Here is a 24,822-nt window from a genome sequence, read left to right as displayed (position 1 = left end):
AAGATACTTCAGTTTTCTCCCACAGCTCAAAGGCAGAAATGGAATAAGCTGTTTAAATAACTGGATTGTAACATGTGGCACATAAAACATGACATTGAACTTTCTTCGTTTTTTCTTAATGAGTTCAGGATTTTTTCCAAATGATGTGTGCAGATTGCTGGAAATAGAAAGAACTATTTAAAGACCTCAGAATTATTTTCTCTTTTATGCTGAGTACAGAAGCATGCATTTGTAGGACATAGAGAACTAAAGAAAGTGTTCAAGTGCCATATTGTGCATTAGAATTGTGGCTGGTTCAGATTCAGTTCACCGAGTTCAGACTCAAAACATCACCCTCAGATCAGATGCTCTTAGTTTGGATGTATGATCCCTTTGGCAGAAGGGCAGTTTTCAGATGTTCTCAGTTTGCGTATATGGTTCCTTTTGGCAATTTTGCCAGTTATTAATTTTGCCAGGGAACAACAAGAACCTGGAAACTTTACTATAAAAGTAACTATACAATTTTCGTTAGACACTCCTTCTTTGGGTGGTATGCAGTGTACAAATCCACTGCTGCAACATCACCATGGAGGGATATCACATATAAAATTAACACTGAAGCATCACTGCTGATTAACAAAACTAGAGTTTTAAACCAACGGAACAACTCAAGACTGGTTGATTTTTATTTGATTATAAGAACCCGTTGTCAATTAGGCAGCCTTTATGAAGAAGAGAGCCTTTAAAAACACTGAGGGTGTCTGCAGTATGGATGGAGGTGGGAAACTTGTCCCACCAGCTAGGAGCTACACATGAAAAGAGTCTGGATTAGATTTGATGTCACATGGAGGTGGTATCACCCAATGCCATTCATCAGCAGACCCGAGTTGTTGAGAAGGAACATAGGACCTCATGAGTGCCTTCATATACATAGGTGCTGACCCACTGACTATTCTGTGAACAAGCATCAAGGGTTTTAACTTAAATGTGTGCTGCTACAGGGAGCCAGAGTAATGACCTGAAAAGAGGAGTGACATACACTTGTCTCAACTGGTGCCTCTGCATTTTGAATCACCTGTGTTGGCTTGGTAGCGCATGCAGATACCCCATACTACTAAAGAGTTGTAGTAGTCTAGATGTGACGAGACCAATGGCTGGACCAGAGGTTCTGTTGTACACTCCACCAGATCTTCTGGATGTTACATGGAATGAATCTACAAGAACCAGAGACAGTTGCAATGTGGTCAGCAAAATATACTGTAGTTGGTCATCAATCACCACCCCACTGACTTGGCAGGTGTTAGTGATCATTAGCTACACAAAATAGAGATGTGGTGTTAAACAGATGGCCTGGGATAACTAGGAAGTCCACTTTTGCTAGGTAGAACTGAAGATGGTGTTCCTTCATTCTGACTGTGATATCAGTGAGACAAGCCAAGATTCATTCTGGAGGGAATGACAGGTACAGCTGAGTATCGTCAGCATAGTAGTTATATGAGAATTCATCGGGATGGGATGGGTGGGAATAGTGAGGTGGTGCACAGAGGCAAGAGGAGAGGACCCAGCACCAACCCTTGAGGCTCCCCTGTCTCATTCCTCTCCAAAGCACATGGTAGGATTTAAAACATCTGAGAGAAGTCCCAGTGAAGCCTAGGTCAGAGAAAGTGGGAAGGAGGATCTGATGGGTTCTGTCCTTGCTTGTGTGGGTTTTTGTTCAGGCACTCAGGTGTCTTTCTACATACTTGTAGAATTTTTGTACAAAGGATCATACAATATTTTTGCATTAAGGATAATGTCCAACAAAGGATTGGCATCCCGTTTAGGGTTTATTTCTGTCTCACATCTAATGCTGCTGGGATAGCTGTGCAACCATATACAGTAAGTATTCTGTTTTTTTCCACCATCTTGAAAAAATTTGATTTATATTAATGGGTCAATTTTGTGTAAGTGACCGTGGGTGTATGCATGGGTGAGCCCCATGATGGCCTGGCAATTTGTCCAGGGATGGTTCTTGCCTTGTGTATTGATAACACTGGTCCCAGTGCCTCTGAACTAGACTGAGTGTCATAGAGGATAAATGGAGGCACTCTATCAGCCCTGCCTGATATTTTTTTACATATTCCTGACATCTCTGTATTTATGAGATTTTCTAAATACAGGATGCAAGACATTTTATCCCAGCTATCCAAACTTCAGTAATCATTAACTCAGCCAGTCACTCAATAACTTGCTAAACCAGTTAAAGTTCAGCACAGGAAAATACTGCCTAACCTTGCAGAACTGAACAGAACTCGACAAGGAACCAGTCCACTGCTTAAGTATGCATCATAACCTAAACTTTAATACCTCTTATTCTGAAATCATTGGAGATACTAGTTAAAAAGAGCTGCTCAGGTCCATCTAGACCTTTACCAGTTTATAAATTGAGTGAAAAGACGGGACAAATATTACAGCAACAACATTTCTGCTTATGCCGAATAAACACTTGGAAGATGTCAAAACCTGTGGTAGATTATTTTTGATTGATTTCTTAGCTGAATTGGCATCTACTCAAACTCCCCAGCTGCATACTGTAGTATAGAAGATGACTGATCCTTTTCATTTGGGCTCTTAAATCCTAAAGATAAGTGTGCTACATTAACCAAGGATTATAAATAGGCCTCAAATGAGCATGTGAGGTTGTCTCAGTAAACAAGTCCTGAGAAGGTCCTGCTCCCCTCCACAGCTGGTTCCTACCTTGCACCCAAATGCTGCCTGGACTGACACCAGACCCTTGGGTTTAGAAAATGGATGGATAAATTCTTAGCATAGGCAGCCTGGACCATCACTTATTACCTAACAGAACACCAAGAGCTGGCAAACTGGTCTGATGAGCTCTTTACTCGCTTTATGGATTATCCCAGCACTCTCGCCTCTTTCCATTTGAGTTTACCTTGTACACAAATGACTGTGGGAGTTTACATAATGACATTTCTGCAAACTTGTGCTTCTTGTTAGCATCTACAGAATAATGAGAACAGTCAAGGACCTCTTGCTGATAATTTTTCCATTTGATGCAAACATCGTCCAAATATTTAAAAAACAAAGTGCATGTTTATGGATTATAGACTTTCCCTGCACAACAGCAACTGAAGATTTTTCAGCACTATAAATATTGGTGGACTCTTATTAATAATAGGCTAATTTTTTCAACGATCCATCTGTTCATTTTTCAAATATGCAGATCATAGTATAGCGAAAGTTTAATACTGAAAAACTGTATGGGACACCAACCCATAACAGGGCACCCTCACAGTCACTTATAGTGACAGCTGGCAATGACCATTCAGTTCAGTGACAAATGGAGTAAGTGGTACCCTGACATAATGCTGCGTTCATGTGCTCTCAGACTATTTACAGGTCCAAGTCATTGCATTTCACTTTCCTACTTGCGTTTATGTGGGTTTCCATTCAGAATGTTAAGAGAAACATGAGGCCCCTGCTCATTTGTTACTTGGTCTGCGAAAAAAAAAAAAAAAATCAAGATAAAAACCATTATTTGTGCAAAAAAAGAGCAAAGTAAATGTCTTAAATGGTATCTCTTTACTCCAAATGCAATACAATCAAAAATGCCATTTCGGGCTGACCAGGTTATGTTTTATTTTAAACAACTGACTGAAAGTTCAGCATTATGTTACAACTCACTTTCTCTGAATTGTCTGAGTTGTAATTCCGAGTTCCTCGAGCGTTCATGCGGTATTTCTGACTTAACAACTGAGATTTCCACATGAACGCAGTGTGAACACCAGTCCATCATAAGACACGTTACAGGTCCTCACTTAAATGCCACCAGTTTAGAGTTAAGGTGTGAGAGGAGAAAAAAAGACAGCACTTATACAGACATGCAGTAAACATGCGGCTGGGCCGGCATATACACTTAGGCTTCTGCAGTTGTGAGGCACCTGTGGTAACAGCTATGCTACCAAAGATTAAATCAGTAACCCAGGACAGATATGTCTGCCCTTACAAGTAAAGCAGGTTGATTTTAACTCTTTAAGAGCTGAATATTTTTTCCAAAAAACTGTATCTGAAAAGCAATGGTTTCACACAGTAATCAACATAAAACATCTGTTGCTGCATGCTGTGGCTGTCAGTTTGCCAAGAATATGCGTCAGGCTTGCTGCTAGGCTGTCCTTGCGTGGCTGGGACATGGCCGCTGTGCATTGCAATCTGGTTTCTACCTCTTATCATTGTTAAGTGGCAGTCCTCCCTGGCGAACATTGTCAGCACAACAATTAGCTGGGGACAAATCAGCTGGAACCTCACATTCGTTTTCAATAACTTGTATCAAAATCTGATTCAGTCAAGTCATAGTCTAGTTCAGAGATGACAGACAAAACGTCATCCACGGAGTTTTTTGCTTTATGCATTCACTTTGACATCTCGCCAGATGTCAGTGCCATTTTTGCCATTGTTTGCGCCTTGCTGCTCACACAAGTGCAGGAAATCTCGGTCAAACCAATGAATCTAACTTTCCTTCTAGCAACAACAGTCCAACTAAAACATAACATTTGATTTTGTCACAGTTTACAGTCGATTACCATCGTCAACTCCTCCTTTTGACAAAAGTCGACATCAGCCCTGAAAGAGTTAAAGGCAATAAAACTCTTTTTATTGGCATTTGACTGAATTCTTATTTATGGTTGATTCTAGATATTGTTACTATTGGTATCTAAGCAGAAACATGAAAAATGATCTTTCTCTCTTCTTACAAATGTGCCTGTATTTATCATGCGTCTCAGAGTAAGAAAACAGTCCTAACTGGATGAAAAATCTCAGAGTGATGCAAATTTTGTTCTACTCTTAGGAGTATGAATTAGAGAAAAGCCAAGCAAAATGACACTTGTTATTGGCTAACTAAAAAGATTACAATATGTAAGCTTTCGAGGCAACTCACGCCCCTTCTTCAGGCCAGATGTAATACAGAAACTGGAGTACCCTATGATGAGTATGAGTTAGAGCATTTTGTCAGTTGCTCTAAGTTAGGAAGCTACCTTCACCAGAATTTAGGAGAACTTCTGAGCTGTCCGAACTTGCTGGAAGATGGCGTATAGACAGAGATTGGCATGCAAATTCTGGGAAAGGCAGAATGTTTTGGAAACACTGGACACCAATAAGCTCATACAAAGATATCAATTTGACAGGGATAGAATAATATTAGTAACAAAATTTTTGGCTCCATCTTTACAGAGAAGCCATTCACTGTTAGATGAAATGAATGTTTTGAAAATGTTAAGTTTTTTGGCCACAAGGAAAATACAGCTCTGCAACAGCAATGATTTGGGAATGTCACAACAACGCATTTCTTGAATTTGGCACTAAACTTGGAACGGCCTTACAACACATGAGGTAATACACACATTTACTTTGTATATTTCCCACCACTCCACAGGAGGTAATGTTAAAACAAGCTGCATTCATGCAAATCTCTGGTTTTCCTTAAGATGTCAGTGAGATTGACAGCAGGCTCACATAAACCACATTAAGAAACTTCCCACTTTCACTTGTAACTCTCTACTGGCAGGTGCCACTTCTAATCTTATATCACAGCTCCTGCTGATTTAAAACTCTGCTGCAAGAGTCCTAATGCAGACCAGCAACAGAGAGCACATCACACCCATCCTACGTCACCTCCACTGGCTCCCTGTGTCTTACAAAACTGAATATAATATTCTATAGTATATACAGTACCTACAAAGCTTTAAATGGCCTCACACCAGACTACATCAGTGACCTTCTCCATCACTATGCTCCTGTTCGCCATTAAGGTCCTCAAATTCTGGCAATCTTGTTGTGCCCCACACTCTCTGTCCAGTTGCTCAGGATAATTTGTGTGGGTGTTACATCACAAATTATGTTATTTGCTAGGCTATGTTTTAGTATTGAATTTAGTATTTTACTCTGGTTTATTGCCTTTTACTCAATTTAATGCCTTTGTATATCCTGTATCTATCCATCCATCCATCCATCCATTATCCAACCCGCTATATCCTAACTACAGAGTCACAGGGGTCTGCTGGTGCCAATCCCAGCCAACACAGGGCACAAGGCAGGAAATAAACACCAGGCAGGGCGCTAGCCCACCACAGTCCTGTATCTATCTGTTTTAAAATTCTATTCAGGAAACATCTGTATCGAATGTTACATATACCTGTTGTTTCTTTATGAAACTCTCTGAAGTGCCCTGAGCATGGGAAAGGTGCTATATAAATACATTTTATTACTATTATTATTATTGCCCAAAGTATAGATCACAAGCGATATCACAATATCAACACACAGGTCGTCATGAATGCAAACTGAAACTGTAGTGGCCAGCATATTACCTGGAAGACAGGTGGGGTTGGAAGTGTGATTGACAGCAAAATGGCACACAGATATGCTAAACTCTGCATTCCCTAAACCCCTGGAACATTTGTGCAACACTTTACAAGCCAGGGAAGGTTCAAGAAGGCAGGTGAAAACTTTCAGGGCATTGCATAAATAGAACTTCACAGAAGATGAGACATGCCTCTCTGGAAGACTAGAAGAGCATGAGACTTCAGAAATAGCACCGGAACAGCTGTGGCTAGTTTCAGTAACTATTACTTTAAAAGATGTTGCGTGTGGCCATAAAAGGGGTACTCTTCTGAAAGCGTGGCTGTAGATTATTCATTGTTAAATTAATGTGCCCGTCATTGGGTTTTACTGTTATTCGATGTGTGTCTCGGTCTTTCTATCTTGGTACTCATTACAGTATTGTTCTTGATGTTATTGCGAAGGAAGTGGAAACAATTATGTGCTACTTCTCTTAATCCCCTACTTTGATTATTATTCTTAACACCTTTGTGTCAAAAAACTACAAAACACCAGCATGAGTTCCAAGAAGACTACAAAATGCTTTTATGAGTTTGCAGATTGGGTGATGTAAAATCATAACATCATTCATTCTGAAACATGAACTTCTACTCCTCCATGGTAGTGAGTGTAGGATGCTTCATAACTACTTCTCATGTCCTACTCTGGAGTAGGACAGATTCTTATTCTACTTAGACATTCAGTACAATGCCTAGGAGCAATACTGAAATGCTTGATAAATATAAGCCCTGGTCAGCAGCAGCTCTCTCTTCACTAAAGTATTGCTTCATCCTCTCACTTCACAACTTCCAAACTTGCCTTTAGACTCCACATTCACATTTCTTATCCCTATAAGCAATGGAAGATCTCTTATTTTACCCAGCGCTATTAGCATTGCAAAGTCTATAATGACCTCTAAGTGACAAAAACAAAAATGCACTTTACAAATTGATGAAAACATTGGGACAGAAATCTAATTATTCCAACCTGTCTAATTTCTTGCCCTAATTGAAATTACTGCTATATGAAACTCAATGCATCTGTGAAATGTATGTCTGCTTCAAACAAATGATCCTCCAGGGATAATAAAGTGCACATATCTAGGAAAATCCACTCATTTTTTACAATACAAACTGTATGTATTCCACTATACTATATAATGGCAGGCAGACAATGCTAATGGTAACCTGGACAAAGGGCAGAATGGGGCAAAATCTGCAGTATAAGGGTAGCCACCAAAATAACAACTTCTTAAGCCAAAGCACCAAAGCAGGGCATAAACAAAAAATAACACAAAGTATTAAATTCACTCAAGGTCACAAACAAAATGTTAGCTTCCCTATGCCTGGCTATCAAGGTTTTCCCCATTCTTAATTGCCAGGTAGACACGCTCAATCCACAAGCTCACCTCAAAACACAACACTCCTTCTCATTTCATATTCCTTGAGCTCCTGTAATAACTCATATCAGGACACTGATGGTCATCTAACACAATTGCAAGAATCTTTTGGGGTTGAGGATACCCTTCCAAACTCTTAAATCCATCTTGGATTATCTCCCTTGTGTTCCTTATCTTACTCACGACAGTTTCCAGGATGCTTGCATTCCATAACATGCAGCAGGGTGTCACCTGCCCAAGCCACAGCCTCTGTTGCTCCACATCAGGGATATTTAAACTTATTTTGTCATGACCCAATCTTGCCCTTCTTAGTGTCTTTAAGACCCATTTCTTAATGATTAACAGAATGGGGGCTCTCCCTTGTAGATTCTCAGACAATCGTCATGGTGTGGGGATGTCCCCTTTAAAGAATAATTGAATCATCTATACAACTGTTTCAGCTAATCTGTTTGGATCAACCTATGTATCATGTCATTGAATCTTAACACCATCTTGTTTGATTTGCTTCTTCAAGCACTGGGCTTCATGCCATACATATATCTCATTTTTTTTCAACAGGAAAAAAGGTTTGTTATTGTGTAAGTTTCTTTATGGACATTCACATATCTTATTGTATTGCTACACTTTTTTGCAAAAGAATTGTGTGGGACTTTAAGATATGCTCCTTTCTATTCACACACTAATCAAGAAGACAGAAAACAACGGTATAAGGCAAATATTTTTGTTAACTACCTAAAGTGGTTAGGATCTTTGCATAGCACTTACTCTCTATTTATCTATTATACATTATACATATGTAATACATCAAAGCTAGAGTAATGGAGAAGCACCAATGATCACCACAGCAAGGGTTGGGGGTCCCCCTCGAGAACCCCCACCTAGTGTCTGAGCCACCACAACCCACATCGCAGACCATACATGCTCAATTGAGATTAAATAAAACAGTGCCAGCTGGTCCATAGTTTGATTTAGTATCCTTTCTTAGAAGACATTTCTTGCTGAAAAGGCCACATGAAACATCTGACTGTATTGCAGACAATTACATCTTTTACTACACTACTCCTTCCTTCTCCTGTCCCAGTTCTTTATTATGTGGGACTATGTTTTTAAATCTACCTTGACTTCCACCTGATATCTCCTGGAATCAGCAAACCCCCAATTGTATGTGGACACTGGCACACACTGCTTCTGATATATTCATTTAAGTCTGCCACAACACCATCTTCAAGGCTTCATTATGGATCATTAGCTAAAATATCGGACTTTGAAATGACAATCCTTCAACATTACTTTCGCATTTCCTTCCAGATGGGATGGGTTCGGCACCTGGTAGGCAAGAGATTTAAATAAGGGCAGTGTAGGCAACCCAGACTTGAGAGAAAACAACAGGTGGATACCCGAGGGTAAAACCAACAAGAAGGAGCCAGCTTGGTAGCTCATACAGTAGCAGTACAAGAATTTGCTCCAACATAGAAGGAGACTGAGGATCAGTAATAGTTCGACAGAGTCCTGTTTGTGCAGGGTTTTTGTTGTCTAGCTTCAGGCACCTTCCAAGGGCATACCAAGAGAAGTTCAGGCACTTAAAGTAAGGAAGTGCTTTTCAATAAACAGACCTGCTCAGCTTACTAATTCCCTAGTTGAGTCTGTGTGCCAACTTGTTTTCTCTTTAACATGGAACTTAAAGCAGTGAGTGGCTGCCAGCCATAGGTGCTCCTCCATATCTTTCACTCTGACAAATTGGTGTTAGGTCCAAAACACTTTAAGATGAGCTTTTTACTGGTTTCCTGTCAGTACCTTATGCCCCCTAAAATCTCTACTGGTTCAAAAGGCCCCAAACACAACAGGACTTGTACTGTGTTCACATGCTATCAGGAATATTCGACGTCCCGACTTGTAATGTTTCACCTTCCTACTTCAGTGTGTTCAAATTTCTGGTCAGACTTTTTTGAGAAATGCAAGGTTACTGTTGATGTGTAGCTTGGTCTGCCAAAAAGCAATTAGTGATAAACTGTATGTTGATGTGAAAATTATGGGAGCAGACTAAATGTGTATCACTTTGTTCCAAATGCAATGTGACCACAAAATGGATTTAATATTTATATTTTTTTAGGTTACATTTTTGATTTTATATAATTGGCTATGGTGCTAGGTCAGTATTACATCCCAGCTCGGAGAATTTAGGTAGGTTTGTTTTCTCCAAATTGTTGGAGCTGACGCTCTGAATTTCTGTTGGCATTCATGTGGAATTCCTGACTTGGAAACTCATATTTACTGTCTGTCGATAGCACTTGAAGACAGAATTATAATCCACTGGTAACCTTTGGCTAGCCACACTACTACTAGTTGGGGCTCCACCATATCTTGTGCTGACCCAATGCCCTCACCTGCTGGGTAACAAATCTAAACTTGTCCAGACCACTAGGCATCACATAATATACTGTAAATATGTCACATTATACCTTTATCAGCATTACTGTATATATGTTAATGTATTTGCCACCTCTCTCATTCATCTGTTTAATTCAATGTCATATATTGGAAAATCAGTGAAAGAAGCAGAGTGATTGATTTCTGACAAGCCACGTCTTTGCATTTTTCTCCTCTTTCATTTTCTACCTGAATGAATACACCACACAAGGTTTCGGTGGCACCCGGGGCAAAAACCATGCTTCCAAGCAGATGGCCCACGTGCTAGCAGCGACCTGCTTCTCTCTGACCTCACCTGCAGTCAGCGCCTTGTTGCAGTGGACCTATAAAGAGAGAAAGAGAGAGCAGTGGTGAGCAGAGAGGCCTGCGGCTTTACTTCACACAAGCTCCCTCAATGATTAACATCCTGTTCATTCCATTTGCCGTAAGGGAGGTCAGGCAAAAATGGGTAGGTCAAGGCTCCACTTCCTATCAAAATAGTATTCCAATATTTGTAGGGGGTGCTGAGGTGGAGACCGCATAGTTCTAATAAACTACTTGGTGTCCTCCGGGGATATTCAAATAATGTGCCGAGTGAGTTCTGACCTCCATTTAGGTATCGTGTTCCTTGTTGTAGTGCCAAGGTCCAAAAGGCTGAGAAGACATTACTGAGTAAAGCACGCCAATGAGGAGCTGTCAGAAACTGAGGATATGCGGGGGACTGAACTCCTGATCCACTGTTACCCTTGGCTCAAATTAAAAAGAATTATTTAGTCAAGAAGACAAAAAAAATCTGGAAATATCCAACACACATTAAACAAATGTATTGTGTCCGACTCCTATTTCAATGCTGCAATTTATTCTCCGTGGGAGTTGGTTGGGGGTGCATTCACAGTGAAGAAGGGGAATTTGTCTTTTGGGCAGGAGGATAACTTCAGTCTGGTGTCTGAGGGCTCTTAATGTGCTTAAATGTCACTAAAGAATTTATCTTGGAAAACGTCAATGTGTGTGGGGAGGCAGGAAAGGCTGCTATCTTACAGACTTTATTTAACGCCAGTACTGTGTTCTCCCACAGTCTAGCTCTTTGGATGATATGAGCTTCTTCTAAACAGAACTTTGAAATTTATATTACCAGCTTAAGAGCCAAAGCAGAACCTTAAAGTGTACACAAGCCACTGTGTGTTCTGTGGGCAGCAGCACTCTGGTTAGTGCTACAACCATACAACTATAGAGACATGGGTTCAGATTCTGGCTCATACACCGTCTGTGTGAAGTTTGCACGTTTTGGAAATGCTGACGTGGATTTAAACATTCTCCTTTTGCCCATATATCATTCTCGATCAGAAGTGAGATTCAGGAGTAAAGCATTCAGTTTGTACAGAGACTTGTAAGTGTAGCTACTTCTGAAGATATCCTGGTTAAAGTGATTTATTTGCTCTGTTTTCTGAATCATGTATTAGGACTTGTCTGCTTTGGATTGTCTCTTTAGGCAAATTATTTTTGCCCCTTGGAAGTACTGTGTTACATTTTGCTGTTTTAGTTAAGAATATTTTTGTAAGTGTTTTTCATTGTGCTTTTGTTCAAAAGCCATAAATGTATGGTCACCCTCTCCCTTTTAAGGCATTGTGAGTTTTCTGTAACGTTCTTTGTATACCAAGTTCCACATTTTGGACTTGCTTGGGCTGAAGCCTGCAGGTAGCAGTTGCTAGACTGGGGTAAGCCACTTATTGGCAGTAAAGGTTCTAGCCTGCTTTATGGATCTTTTGTAGGCCTCTTACAGACACTTACAATATGTCTGTGACTCCAAATCTAAACATAGGCCACAAATTATTTGCATAATATTTTAAGTAATTGATAATCTATAATATAATAATGTTCTGTCATGAGAGAATGAGAACACTATCAAACCAAAAAAGTTGATAATAAGTGCTGTTACGAACAAGGACCAGTTTCGTATTTAGCACTTACAGTATTTAGCAGATTATGAAGTATGCAGCTAAAGTTACTGGGGCTGATGTAAATGATTTGACTAGTCTGTGTGTCAGAGGGCAATGTTAAAGAAACTGGAAATCATCTCAACTGATGACAGTCATCCATTACATGTAGAACTAAAGTTCAGTAAATCAGGAAGGATAGTCGCTTTGAAAACCCACACAAATCTCTCCACAAACTCCTTTCTTCCAAGTGCCATACGACTTTTCAATAAGAAATATCGGAGATAATGATTAAGGTTTTGATTTATATCCTGTAACTTTTTTTTTTTTTTTATATTATATTTTGTATTATCTAACTGCCTTACCTTAACCTTTCTTGTTTCTATTTGTCTGTTTTATTTCATTCTGTCTGTTATTAGATGCAACTGAGAAGGCAAATTTCATGTTTTCTTGTGTAAACATGACTAAATAAAGAAACCATAAACTTGGACTGAAACAAAAATCTGCACACATTGAAGCCATCCAGAACTGAACCTGGGAACCTGTGCTTTAGACACAACTTTCAGATTAATATGGATTAAGGGTTGACTGACTAGTCACAATTCAATTCTGATTACCATGATTGCTTGACTGGTTCACTAAACTTATGTTTTTAGGTCAAACAACTTAAATAAGTGGTTATCATGTGGAAATACACCCCAAGTTCATTATCCACACTGTGCTGTGAAATTTGCAAACTCAGGAGGACTCATGGGGGGGGAATGGGGAGACAGCTGGCATGATGTTTAGATAAGTCTCCTCTTTGGCAATAGGTGGTCTGCTATCTATCTATCTATCTATCATCCTGGTCGCGGAACAGTGGACCAGCTCTACATCCTTAGCAGAATCCTGGAGGGTGCATGGGAGTTTGCCCAACCAGTCTACATGTGTTTTGTTGACTTGAAAAAGGCATTCGACCATGTCCCTCGGGGAATCCTGTGGGGGGGGGTGCTCCGGGAGTATGGGATACCGGACCCCCTGATAAGGGCTGTTCGGTCTCTGTACAACCGGTGTCAGAGCTTGGTCCGCATTGCCGGCAGTAAGTCGAGGCCATTTCCAGTGAGTGTTGGACTCCGCCAGGGCTGTCCTTTGTCACCGATTCTGTTCATAACTTTTATGGACAGAATTTCTAGGCGCAGCCAGGGTGTTGAAGGGGTCCGGTTTGGTGGACTCAGGATTGGGTCACTGCTTTTTGCAGATGATGTTGTCCTGTTTGCTTCATCAGGCCGAGATCTTCAGCTCTCTCTGGAACAGTTCGCAGCTGAGTGTGAAGCGGCTGGGATGAGAATCAGCACCTCCAAATCCGAGACCATGGTCCTCAGCTGGAAAAGGGTGGAGTGCCCTCTCAGGGTTTGGGGAGAGATCCTGCCCCAAGTGGAGGAGCTCAAGTATCTCGCGGTTCACAAGTGAGGGAAGAATGGACTGCGAGATCAACAGGTGGATCGGTGCGGCATCCGCAGTGATGTGGGCCCTGCATTGGTCTGTCGTGGTGAAAAAGGAGCTGAGCCGAAAGGCAAAGCTCTCAATTACCAGTCGATCTACGTTCCTACCCTCACCTATGGTCATGAGCTATAGGTAGTGACCGAAAGAACGAGATCGCGAATACAAGCGGCTGAAATGAGTTTCCTCTGCAGGGTGTCTGGGCTTTCCCTTAAAGATAGGGTGAGAAGCTCAGTCATCCGGGAGGGGCTCAGAGTAGAGCCGCTACTCCTCCGCATCGAGAGGAGTCAGATGAGGTGGCTTGGGCATCTGATCAGGATGCCTCCTGGACGCCTCCCTGGTGAAGTGTTCCGGGCATGTCCAACCAGAAGGAGACCCAGTAAACGCTGGAGGGATTATGTCTCCCGACTGGCCTGGGAACGCCTTGGGATTCTCCCGGAAGAGCTGGAAGAAGTGGCTGGGGAGAAGGAAGTCTGGGCCTCTCTGCTCAAGCTGCTGCCCCCGCGACCCGACCCCGGATAAGCGGAAGAGGATGGATGGATGGATGGTCTGCCAATATTAATTGTTGCTGGGTGGCATGTGACCCCAGTAGTAATAACAGCTGACACACAGTTAGACACAGCTGGGTTCAGTTCCTAGCTGGGTCACTAGTTCTGCCAATGTGCTCAATGTGTTCAAGTGGAGTTTTCTTGTTTTTTCTAGTTGTTTCCATATACCAAAGACATGCTGTGAGGGTAAACTGGCACAGCATTAGTCAGTATGGATTTATGTACGATTTTAAATAGTGTTAGAAAGCTGAGCCAAACAGGGCTGCTTCCTGCCTTGCACTGAGACTACTGGGATAAGCTTTGCCTCAGATATATGCTGTGAAAAAAATGGACTGGTATACATTTTTCACTTTAAAGTCTGAATTTGTACAATATTAGGTAAATTAAAGATCTCCACTTTCAAAGCCAGAGGTGGCACTCCTACTATCCTAACATAACTTCATTCTTATAGTTCTGAAAAGTACTAGTAAAAGTGGCTTACAGCCCAAAACTTGTACCAGCCCTACAATCAGAAAAAAAAACAACAACACAAGAAAAAGTCTCAACATGACCAGGACATTCAGTCAACGCAGCTTTTCACTTTTTAATTATCCTACAAGTTACATCATCATTTTCTATACCCAAGAGCAGTCTGCAGGCCAGATCAAAGTCATGCACAAGATTTCTCAGGTCTCAAGCCAGGCGAGACACACAGGGGCAAAACGGGAAATCAGCTACCAAATAATCTGTGTTAAGATCTGGCACTAGGTGCACTTGCTATTTAAATTGATTTTGAACATTACTTGTCTCTTAAGGTTCTTGTTATTTCTTCCTAATGCCTGGAAGTATATTTAATATTTAGTATGATTTGGGAATAAATGGGTTTAAGAGTTATTTTTTTAGTTTTGTTTTGTTGTGTATTGTATTAAGCATTACCATTTTGGATAATGATTACTATGGCACAGCAACACTGTTAGGGGTCATTATCCCACTGCAGCATATCATGACATTACACATGTAATGGTATAAAGGCCAAAGTCATTGACTACATCCACATTACTATATTTTCATTTAAAAACAGTATTTTTAAATGAAATGTGTCTCCATCCAGATTAGTGTTTTCACATTGTTTACAAAAGTCTCTCTGCCCACACGACTGAAAACACAATTTGACTGTAGCTGTTCACCTTTACTGGGCATACGTGCATCGGTGAAAACAGGAAGAGGAAGTGTCCTCCATGCTAGGAAGCTTGCATTCCAACACAGAGAATAGTAATGGTGAGCAAGAGAAACAAAAAAACAAGATTGTTTTGTTTATTCTGATGATGAAGTCAAATTTTTAGTGACTACAAGGCCAGCAAATTGGCTGAGAAAATGTAATGAGCAGGACTGAGTCAGGGAAAGGCCTCGTAATAAGCACAGACCAATCACAGAGTGATTAGAGTCTGCAATTATTAAAACTCTCTGTTTTCACCCATGCACACTGCAATGCTGAACCAGTGTTTTCAGAAATGTATGGCTTTGTAGAGTGTTTTCAAAATTCTCTGTTTATGGGAGATACAAATGCCAGGGTACTCTTGATGAAAAGCAAAAATACTGACTAACGTCTGTGTTTTTAAATGAATATTTAGTGATGTGGAAGTAGCCATAGCTAGGATGCTGTCTAAGATTGTGGATACATGTTCAAATGTCTTCTCATGTGTGTTTCTTCAAAGTTCTTTTAGTTTCGGCGTCTGGTCAGCTTTATATTTGACTTTGATGTTTGATTATGTATTGGACTTGTCTGAAAGATTGTTTGACATCCTAGTTTTGACTCCATTATTTTTTTAGGGCTATGCGTCATCTCCTGGTTCAACATCTTACTGTCTGCTCTTTTCCACTCTGTAGCAGAACAAACTAAGCAATTACTTAACTGGTAAATTCATGTAAATTCAGTGCAGCATAAGTATACATCTATTCAATTCACACCAACTCTGTTTCAAATTTCAGCACTGCAGGGAGGAGTAAGAAAAGGAGATTTCATAGTTTGTGCACAATGCTCATGTATCGACACTTACTGGTGATTTTATTTTCATTTTGAGATTGTATTGTTTGTTTAGTAACTAAACTGAGCTTCTTTCAAAATAGTTGTGAATAGTCCATAGTTAGCATTCACATTTATAAATACTACTGCAAATCCGACTCATGAGGAGATATAAAGGTGAGAATCTGCAAGGGGGCAGAGCCATGTGTGCAGGACATAAGAGAAGCCATGCTGGACAGAGCAATAGGCTGGACTGGAAAAGCATGAGTAGACGGACAGCACCAAGAAGAGAGCTCAAGAAAATGGCAATTCCTCTTTGGAGGTCAGAGTACTTCCCCAAGTGTCACCTGGGTCATACCCCATGCACTTCAGAACACGTAATCCACCTGAAGCATGTTTAGGTCTGGCCAGTACTTGGATGGGAGACCAAACAGGAAAACCTTGGGTTGCTGCTGAAAGAGGTGTTGGTAAGGCCAGCAGGAAGCATTTAGCCTGAGGTCTAAAAGTGGATCCCAATGCCCCAGTGCAGTGACAGGGACACTGTTCTGAAAATGTGGCACTGTTTTTTGACATCCTGACTCTCTGTTGTCATAAAAGGTCCCTGGGTATCCTTCATAAAGTGTAGGGTATATCTCGATTTCCAGGCTAAATTGCCCACCACAGCCTCGTCATTCTGCTCCCCTAACCATCATCTGTCTTTGATTGGCACTCTCTCTCACACCACTTCACCACCTAAAAGCTAATGTGTGGTAAGTGCACTTTGTGCAAAAATGACTATGATTGCATCATCAAAATGGATGCTGTATATTAGTAGTGAATGAGGTGGCGCCCCACTCACTGTGTAACAAGCTTTGAGTAGTAAGAAATACATTATATAAATGTACAAAATTATTATCTCTTATATATATTTCTCTTCTGGTTCGTCCTGCTTCCATTTCAAAACCGGTCCTGCCCACATGCAGCCGACACAGCATTTCTCGATTCCTATTCGTCCTCTTCCAAACCCTTCCCCACGCTGCCTGCAGCCTCCCATACACCTTGCTATTTTCGTTATACTGCGGCGGTATTTTCCTAAGCTTTTGTTATAAAATGAACGATAGTACCTTCTCTGTCGACGGGTTTTTGTACAATGTCATCTCTATTCCGGGATCCGGCATCTGTCATCCCCAGCAAAACACCTATTCACAACTTCACAGGGAGTCGGTGAAGTTGAGAGAGAGTAGGTGTAATATTTTCAGTAGATTTAGAACAGCTGGTTATTATCCTGGCAGCAAAATTTTGAATAAGTTGTAAGCGATGGATAAGTTTTTGTGGTATGCCAGTTAGAATATCATTACAGTAATCTATACGTGAGGTGACTCAGGCATTAACCAATACTAACAACAATGTTTCGGAGATGGAAGAAGACAGTCCGAGAAATGTTACTTATATAGGAGGAATTGTTTAATAATAATAATAATTATTTAATAATTGCCATTATTAGTGTATAAATGGATATAAATATTTGCATGTAAACGATTCACCAAAATCTGTTGTATGTAAACGATACTGTTTTAAACAGTATTGGTTTTTCATCAGAAAATCCAGTTTCCATGTCTACCTGTATTAGTTTAAATGGCACTTTTGCCACTTGCAATAGGACGGACACGCTGACGTATCGTGTTGACTGGGCAACACAGTGAATGCGACGTCTATCTATATATATGTCTATGCTCTCAATCATAGGCATTGGTTTCGTTCCTTGCTATTTTCGTTATACTGCAACAGTTGTTTCCTATGCCTTTGTTATAAAATGAACGACAGTATCTATCGACGGGTTTTTGTACAACGTCATCTCTATTCCGGGATCCGGCAACTGCCTGTTCCTATCAGTGGGTTATTTCTTGACACAAATCGTCTCCAGCAAAACACCTATTCACAACTGCGTCTTTCAAGAAGTATTTCTTTCTACTTGATTCTGAATTCCTTTCTCACCGTTTTCCATTCCTATTCTTACACCGCCGTATGCTACGGCAGGCATCAGCTAGTTATTATTATTATCATCTGCGTTAGAAAGGAGCTAACAAATGGTCCTTTCAATGGCCATTAATATGTTGCTTCCTCCACCACACCTTAGGTTGATTCAATAGACTGAATCTTTTAAGGAGACTGAATGTTGGGGGAAGTCAAAGATACAATCATATTACATTTTGTTTGAGTAGAGGATAATAATAGCATAATGAAACATCAATTATTTAAATAAAGGGTCTGATTTTATAATACTTCAGAGACCTCTAGTCATGATTGCTATTCTTCTCACATTGTGTCACTTTTGTGTTGTAAGTCGATTCATCAATGTCTAGGGATTGTCAGGGATGCCAGGGGCTATGACCCGGCTGGGACGCCAGGAGGGACGGAAGAGGGTCAGAGCCCGCCTGGACCACGTGGGGTTCGCCTTCGGGTTGCTTTGGGAGCCACGGGTCAAGGGCTTGGAAGCTCTTCCCTGTAGGGGCCCGTGGCCACCGCCAGGAGGCCCCAATGCCTTGGGATTTGTTTCCCCAGCACTCCTGCCACACCAGGAAGTGCTGGGGGGAAGACTTTGGACGGTGCCCGGGGAGCAGCCGGGAGGACAGCCGACACTTCCGCCACGCTGGGGCGTGGCCAGAAGATTGCCGGGAGCACCTGGGGCTCATCCGGGTCCTCCATAAAAGGGGCCGTCTCCCGTCATTCAGCGCTGGAGTCGGGTGGAAGGAGGACGAAGCTGTGGAGGGTGGAGGCGGGCCCAAGAAAGGCATTGTGGCCAGGACTTTTGAGTGTTTGGGGTTTTGTGCACGTGACTGGGTCTTTGTGACCAAGGAACTGGGGTCTTGGTGACCGTAATATATTTGTAAATATTTTGTAAATAAACGTGTGGTGGTGTCAAAACAATATGTCCGCCTGTCTGTGCCCGGGTACCGTTCACATCTGGCGTAGTCGGCAGGATGCTCCGCCTGTTTCAAAGGCGGAGACCTGTTATTAAACAATTTGTTGTGGGCGACCGGTGCAGCAGGGGACCCCACCCACGCATCAGGTGCTGCGTGCACACAGTCCCGCGGGGTAAAGGAACCCCACGGACCGCCAGGGGTCCGCAGGAGGGCCGTTATTCCCTGAAGCGGGCGGGCGTGTGCATTGGAGGAGTGCAGCGGGCTCCCACGATCGCGCCGTTGCTGGAGGCGCCCGGGGCGGCATGGCGTCCAGAGAGGCCACGCCGAGGACGTTTCCTCGGTTTGGCGGGACCTGGGAGGTGAGTTCCCTGCCTATCGGCAGCCGGCCCTTGGGGGCCGGGCGTGTGTTTTGTTTTCCAGGCAGGGACCTCCCGGATCCGCGTCAGTGGCGGGCGCATGCTGGTCTGCGGGGCTCCGGCAGCGTGGCGGCAGCCGCGAGGGCTGCGGAGGAAGAGACGCTGCAGCTCGAAAGGTGCTGGCAACAGCAAGGCTGCCGGCAAGCACGTCGCCGCCGCAGAAGGAGAGCCAAGATGGCCGCGGACCAGAAGTCCCTCCCCCTGACAGGCACGCGATTGGACGGTGTGTCTTGTGTGCCCGCCGATGACTGGAATGTCCATCACGGGCAGGGGAGACCCGATTGGGCGGAGGAGAAGGCCCACAGGAAGTGGCGGCGTCGGAGGCCGACAGTCAGGTAGGCTCAGCGTCGGTTAACTTCCTGTCTTTGCCGGCTGCTTTGGCGGAGCTGGAGCGTCCCTTCAGCCCGCCGGGCAGCGTGTGTTACAGGTGCTATGTGCCCTCCGGGCTGAGGTGCTGGTACTGGAGAGGAAGGCGCTCGCGGCGCTGAGAACGTTTCTATCGACGACGGGACGGCGCGACGCTGGAATCTCCAGCCGGAGAGGTACAGCGGAGACGGTGAGTACAGCCGACTCCGTAAAGCATATGGGAGGGTCTGCTGAAAAAGGCTGTGAAGACAATGAGCAGTTCCGAGTAAGCAGCCCTCCGACAGGAGGTGCGGCGCCGCTGGACTGCATGCTTGCGGCGAGGGGAGTCGAGAGGACGCTGAAGGGACACGGGCTGCTAAGTGCCCCGGGTCCTAGCGCCCTCCGCCCCGAGTCGGCTGCGGTCTTGCGCCGCACTATAGGGACGCAGACGGGACAGAGGCGCCTTTTATTCCATAAGGAGTCTCAAACCGTCATGGCGTCCCAGAGTGAAGGGAGGAATAAGAGGCTGGGTGCCGATTCCTCCGATATGTTACGGACGCAGACGGGAAAGGGGCTCGTGTTGAGTAATACGGAGCCGCATATCGTCAAGGCGTCCGAAAGTAAAGGGAGGATTAAGAGGCTGGGTGCGATTCCTCCGATAAGGTGAGGCAGCGTTGCTGGGTGCAGCGTGTGGCTGGCTGCCCTCTGGGAGAGCAGAGGGAATCCCTGAGGCCGGGCGGAGAGAGAGCGGGCGGTGCCGGCGACTCCATCGTCGAGAGGGACACGGAAGCGCGGAGAGGGTGCCGATCAGGCAAGTGCCGGGGTGCCGGTTGGAGGGGGGAACGCTGCCCGTGCGTGGCACGAGCTGGGTGCTTTGGCAGCGGTTCTGCCCCTGTGTTCTCTTTTGTAGGGGCGGACCCGGCGAGTTGAAGGAACCCTTCAGGCGGAACAGCCCTCTGATGTCGGGCCGTCTGCAGAAGGATCTCTCTGTCGGTGCGCAGGTGCGCTCGCAGCTGGAGGAGCCAACGGGGGAACGAGTGGCTCAGAACAAAGGCGTGGAGGTCCCGGAGGGGGTGCCTACCGAGGAGGCCCCGGGGTGCCGGTAAAAGGGGGGAGCACAACCTGTGCGAGGCACAGGGATGCACCATGGGTTGGTGCGCAGATTGTGTCTCCGCCCCTGTCCCTGCTAGGAGTGCGGGGCCGGACCCCGGCTATCCTCGAGTGGGACCCGTTTCGGGGCTCTGCTGCCCTCGCGGGACGGGTCGCTCTTACCCACGAGTGGTCTTCGCTGGCTGTGGGGCACTGTCAGGGATGCCAGGGGCTATGACCCGGCCGGGACGCCAGGAGGGACCGGAAGAGGGTCAGAGCCCGGCCTGGACCACGTGGGGTTCGCCTTCCGGGTTGCTTTGGGAGCCACGGGTCAAGGGCTTGGAAGCTCTTCCCTGTAGGGGCCCGTGGCCACCGCCAGGAGGCGCCCAATGCCTTGGGATTTGTTTCCCCAGCACTCCTGCCACACCAGGAAGTGCTGGGGAAGACTTTGGACGGTGCCCGGGGAGCAGCCGGGAGGACAGCCGACACTTCCGCCACGCTGGGGCGTGGCCAGAAGATTGCCGGGAGCACCTGGGGCTCATCCGGGTCCTCCATAAAAGGGGCCGTCTCCCGTCATTCAGCGCTGGAGTCGGGTGGAAGGAGGACGAAGCTGTGGAGAGTGGAGGCGGCCCGAAGAAAGGCATTGTGGCCAGGACTTTTGAGTGTTTGGGGTTTTGTGCACGTGACTGGGTCTTTGTGACCAAGGAACTGGGGTCTTGGTGACCGTAATATATTTGTAAATATTTTGTAAATAAACGTGTGGTGGTGTCAAAACAATATGTCCGCCTGTCTGTGCCCGGGTACCGTTCACAGGATGTATGACCATCCTGACTAAAGTTGTGTACCACCCGATTCAGTGAATTTCAGAAGTTTCCACTCCATCTGCCTGAAGAAATCTCACAAAAGCAGGTTGTTCAACAATGGTGCAATCCTGCGACAGAGCATCCATATTTATTTGACCTTGGCTTCAACTAGAGTAATAGCAGAGGGCTGGGCTGTGTATATATGTTCAAACTACCCATAAGCCATTGCAAACGTTTTGTACTGCATCAGCTTCTATCCATTGCAGGTACTGCATAATTTTCAAATTGCCTTTATTTTTTGATTTCCCTTGTAATTTTTAAATATTCAAAGTGATTATTTTACTGTTACTGAAGATTTTGCATTGTTTATTCACCTCTTATATATTTTGTACACAAAGAGGATGGTACTATGAAAAACAGGTGAGAGTATCCCAAGTCACAAAGACTGGGATAAGAACCTCTGATAAACACTGCTTAGAGATCAGAGTGCATATGTGGTCACATTAGAATAATCTAGACAAGGACTGGACATTATAATTCATCAGCTATAGTTCTGGAATCCGTCTAGTTGCTCTTCTCTGGACTTTGTCCAGTGCTACCATGTCTTTTATGTAGCCTGGAGACCAAAACTGCACACAACACTCCAGATGAGTCCTCACCAGTGCATTACTAAGCTTGAGCATAACCTCATGGGACTTGTACTCTACACATCAGGACGTAATATAACCCGACATTCGGTTAGCCTTCTTAATGGACTCTGAACACTGTCTGACAGTTGATTGTGTAGAGTCCACTACAATTCCTAATCCTTCTCATAAGATGTACTTACGATTTTCAGGCCTCCCATTGTCATATACAAAGAAAAGCCTTTTAACTGCAATTCGGACATTTACTTTGCTAAATCATTTTACATGGCTGCTATTTATAACTTTTATCTTAGGAGTTTTATCTTGTTGAAAATCTATAACCCACTAGGTGATGGGAAATTGTTCATGATGTCACACAAACCAATAATGTTAAACTCAGACAGCTTACCTGTGGAGTGGTGATGTAGGCAAGGAAACGGTCCACTTCAGCCTTGAAAGATGGCTGGCCACCCGCCCAAGGCTGAAGCTCAATATGGTTAGAAACTTCTTCCTGTAAGAGAGCACAAAAACAATCCACTTTTTGTTACTTAAGTTTCTTAACAGAACCTCTAGCACTGCCAACCACTTACTAGCTCTAAACAGACACACCTGGATGTCATTCACCAGACACCAACCTGCTCAGCCTTTCAGACATCATCAGCCTTTTGACTGCAAATCACTCAGGTAGGTGAAACAAAATAAAATGGTTCAGGCCAGCTGTCTATGCATTTTCTAACCGTGCCCACCCAAGAATTCTTTTTAAAATGAAAATAACTGGCAAGTCAGAATTTTCCTTTTATGAACAATATTCACCATGATAGACTAGCACCCCATCTTTGTTTGGGGTCTGCTTTGCATCAACTCAGTTCCGGATAGCTTCTGGCAGTTTATAATCATGTAAAGCTGAGACCGACTTTAACTCTTGGCTTATGACTCAGTACTTAAGTCTAGTATACTCTAATTCGAACTCCTGATCATCTGGGTGTGCATTTTGCATATCTGTTTGTTAGTCATTTGTATAAATATATAAGTAACATAATAACTGAACTGTTCCTAATTCTCCTCCATTTTCTACATCCTACTGTGGCACTTGGTACTACGGCTCTACTTTAAATCGGTTTTCCTTCTCATCGAAGGACAGCTGAAATACTGAAAGCCATGGAGTCAAAAGATGTAAAGATTCTGTTATCTTCTTGGACAATCCAGCTCATCTCAAGCAGAACGCCGAAAAGGTTTGGGTGGGCTCCCATATGATGAAGGTCTCCAGGATGGTAACTGTGTCTGACTTTGTCTTTTACTGGTATAACTGACCATGGACCACCAAGAGGTTTAGTTTCTCCAAGGATGCTGCTGCCTGGAATTTTCGTTTTCCTTTCCTCTGTTGTCAACTAGCCATAATTCAACAACAAATGAATGGATGGGTATGGCGGCGCTCCATTAATGTTGATCAGTTTCAATTACTTTTATTTTCTTTATTCATTACGTATTTGTTACATATGTAGCAATTTATAACGTGTGTACCTGTGAACTTGTTACTGTGCTCTGCACCAAATCACTTAACCAATCAAAAATGGGGGATTGGATAAAGATGACCTATATGGCCAATTTATCTGCTTCCATCCATTATTTCCTGAACCCAGTTACTTGCAAATAAAAATGGTGGGAAGACAAGTCATCTGGCTCCATCTAGTTAGGCAATCTGTGTGTGGAAACAGAGAACATAAAGAAAATTTACTGTGGAGACATGGAGGTTGTGCAAATTCCACACGTTGATCTACTGGAGCTTCAATGAGGCAGCACTGACCTCTGTGCCACCATTAACAGCAAAAACTCAGGACATTTCCTCAGAATTCAAAGAAATCTGGGATTTCTGCTCATGATGGCAACAAATAAAATGTAATAATTTGGAATGTAAATTAAGTATAAATTGTTAGTCATTATTTATTAAAATATACTACTTCTTTCTATTTGAAATATCTCCAGCTTTGGGTAGCTCAGTAACACAATGGATGTTTCTTCCAACAAACAATGCTATGTGAAGACTTTGTATTCCCTCCAAGTTCTTGTAATAGTGTGTGTTTGTGTGTTTACATGATTGTGCACTTGGAAGGACTTTTATCTTGTCCACTACTTGTCCCTGCATTTGACTACTAGGATAAAATCTTTATCCTCATGAATTTGACCAGTGAGAAATGCACCCACCTTAATAAAAGGATAAGGATCTGCGCATCTGTCTGTCTGTCCATGGAAACATCCATCCATCCATTATCCAACCTGCTATATCCTATCTACAGGGTCGGGGGTCTGCTGGAGCCAATCCCAACCAACACAGGGCACAAGGCAGAAAACAAACCCTGTTCAGGATGCCAGCCCATCGCAGGGCACATGCACACACACACACACACACCAAGGACAATTTAGAATCGCCAATGCACCTAACCTGAATGTCTTTGGATTGTGGGAGGAAACCGGATTACCCAGAGGAAACCCACGCAGACACCGGGATAACATGCAAACT

The 24,822-nt window shown here is 43.4% G+C and overlaps 1 protein-coding gene across 1 annotated transcript in view; it reads right to left on the bottom strand.

The window, feature by feature from the left end:
- Positions 1–24,822, bottom strand: part of LOC120517857 (methyltransferase-like protein 24) — a 64,521-nt gene that overhangs the window by 8,724 nt on the left and 30,975 nt on the right. The window contains exons 2-3 of the mRNA XM_039740357.1: positions 22,714–22,815; positions 10,370–10,503 (exon numbers count right to left, since the gene is read on the bottom strand). Coding sequence (XP_039596291.1) covers positions 10,370–10,503; positions 22,714–22,815 — 236 coding nt within the window. The remainder of the gene's footprint in view (positions 1–10,369; positions 10,504–22,713; positions 22,816–24,822) is intronic.

Source organism: Polypterus senegalus, chromosome 17 (genome assembly GCF_016835505.1).
Source record: "Polypterus senegalus isolate Bchr_013 chromosome 17, ASM1683550v1, whole genome shotgun sequence".
NCBI lineage: Eukaryota > Metazoa > Chordata > Cladistia > Polypteriformes > Polypteridae > Polypterus > Polypterus senegalus.
Note: the sequence above shows the minus strand (reverse complement) of the source record. Positions and strands in the feature narration are given on the sequence as shown.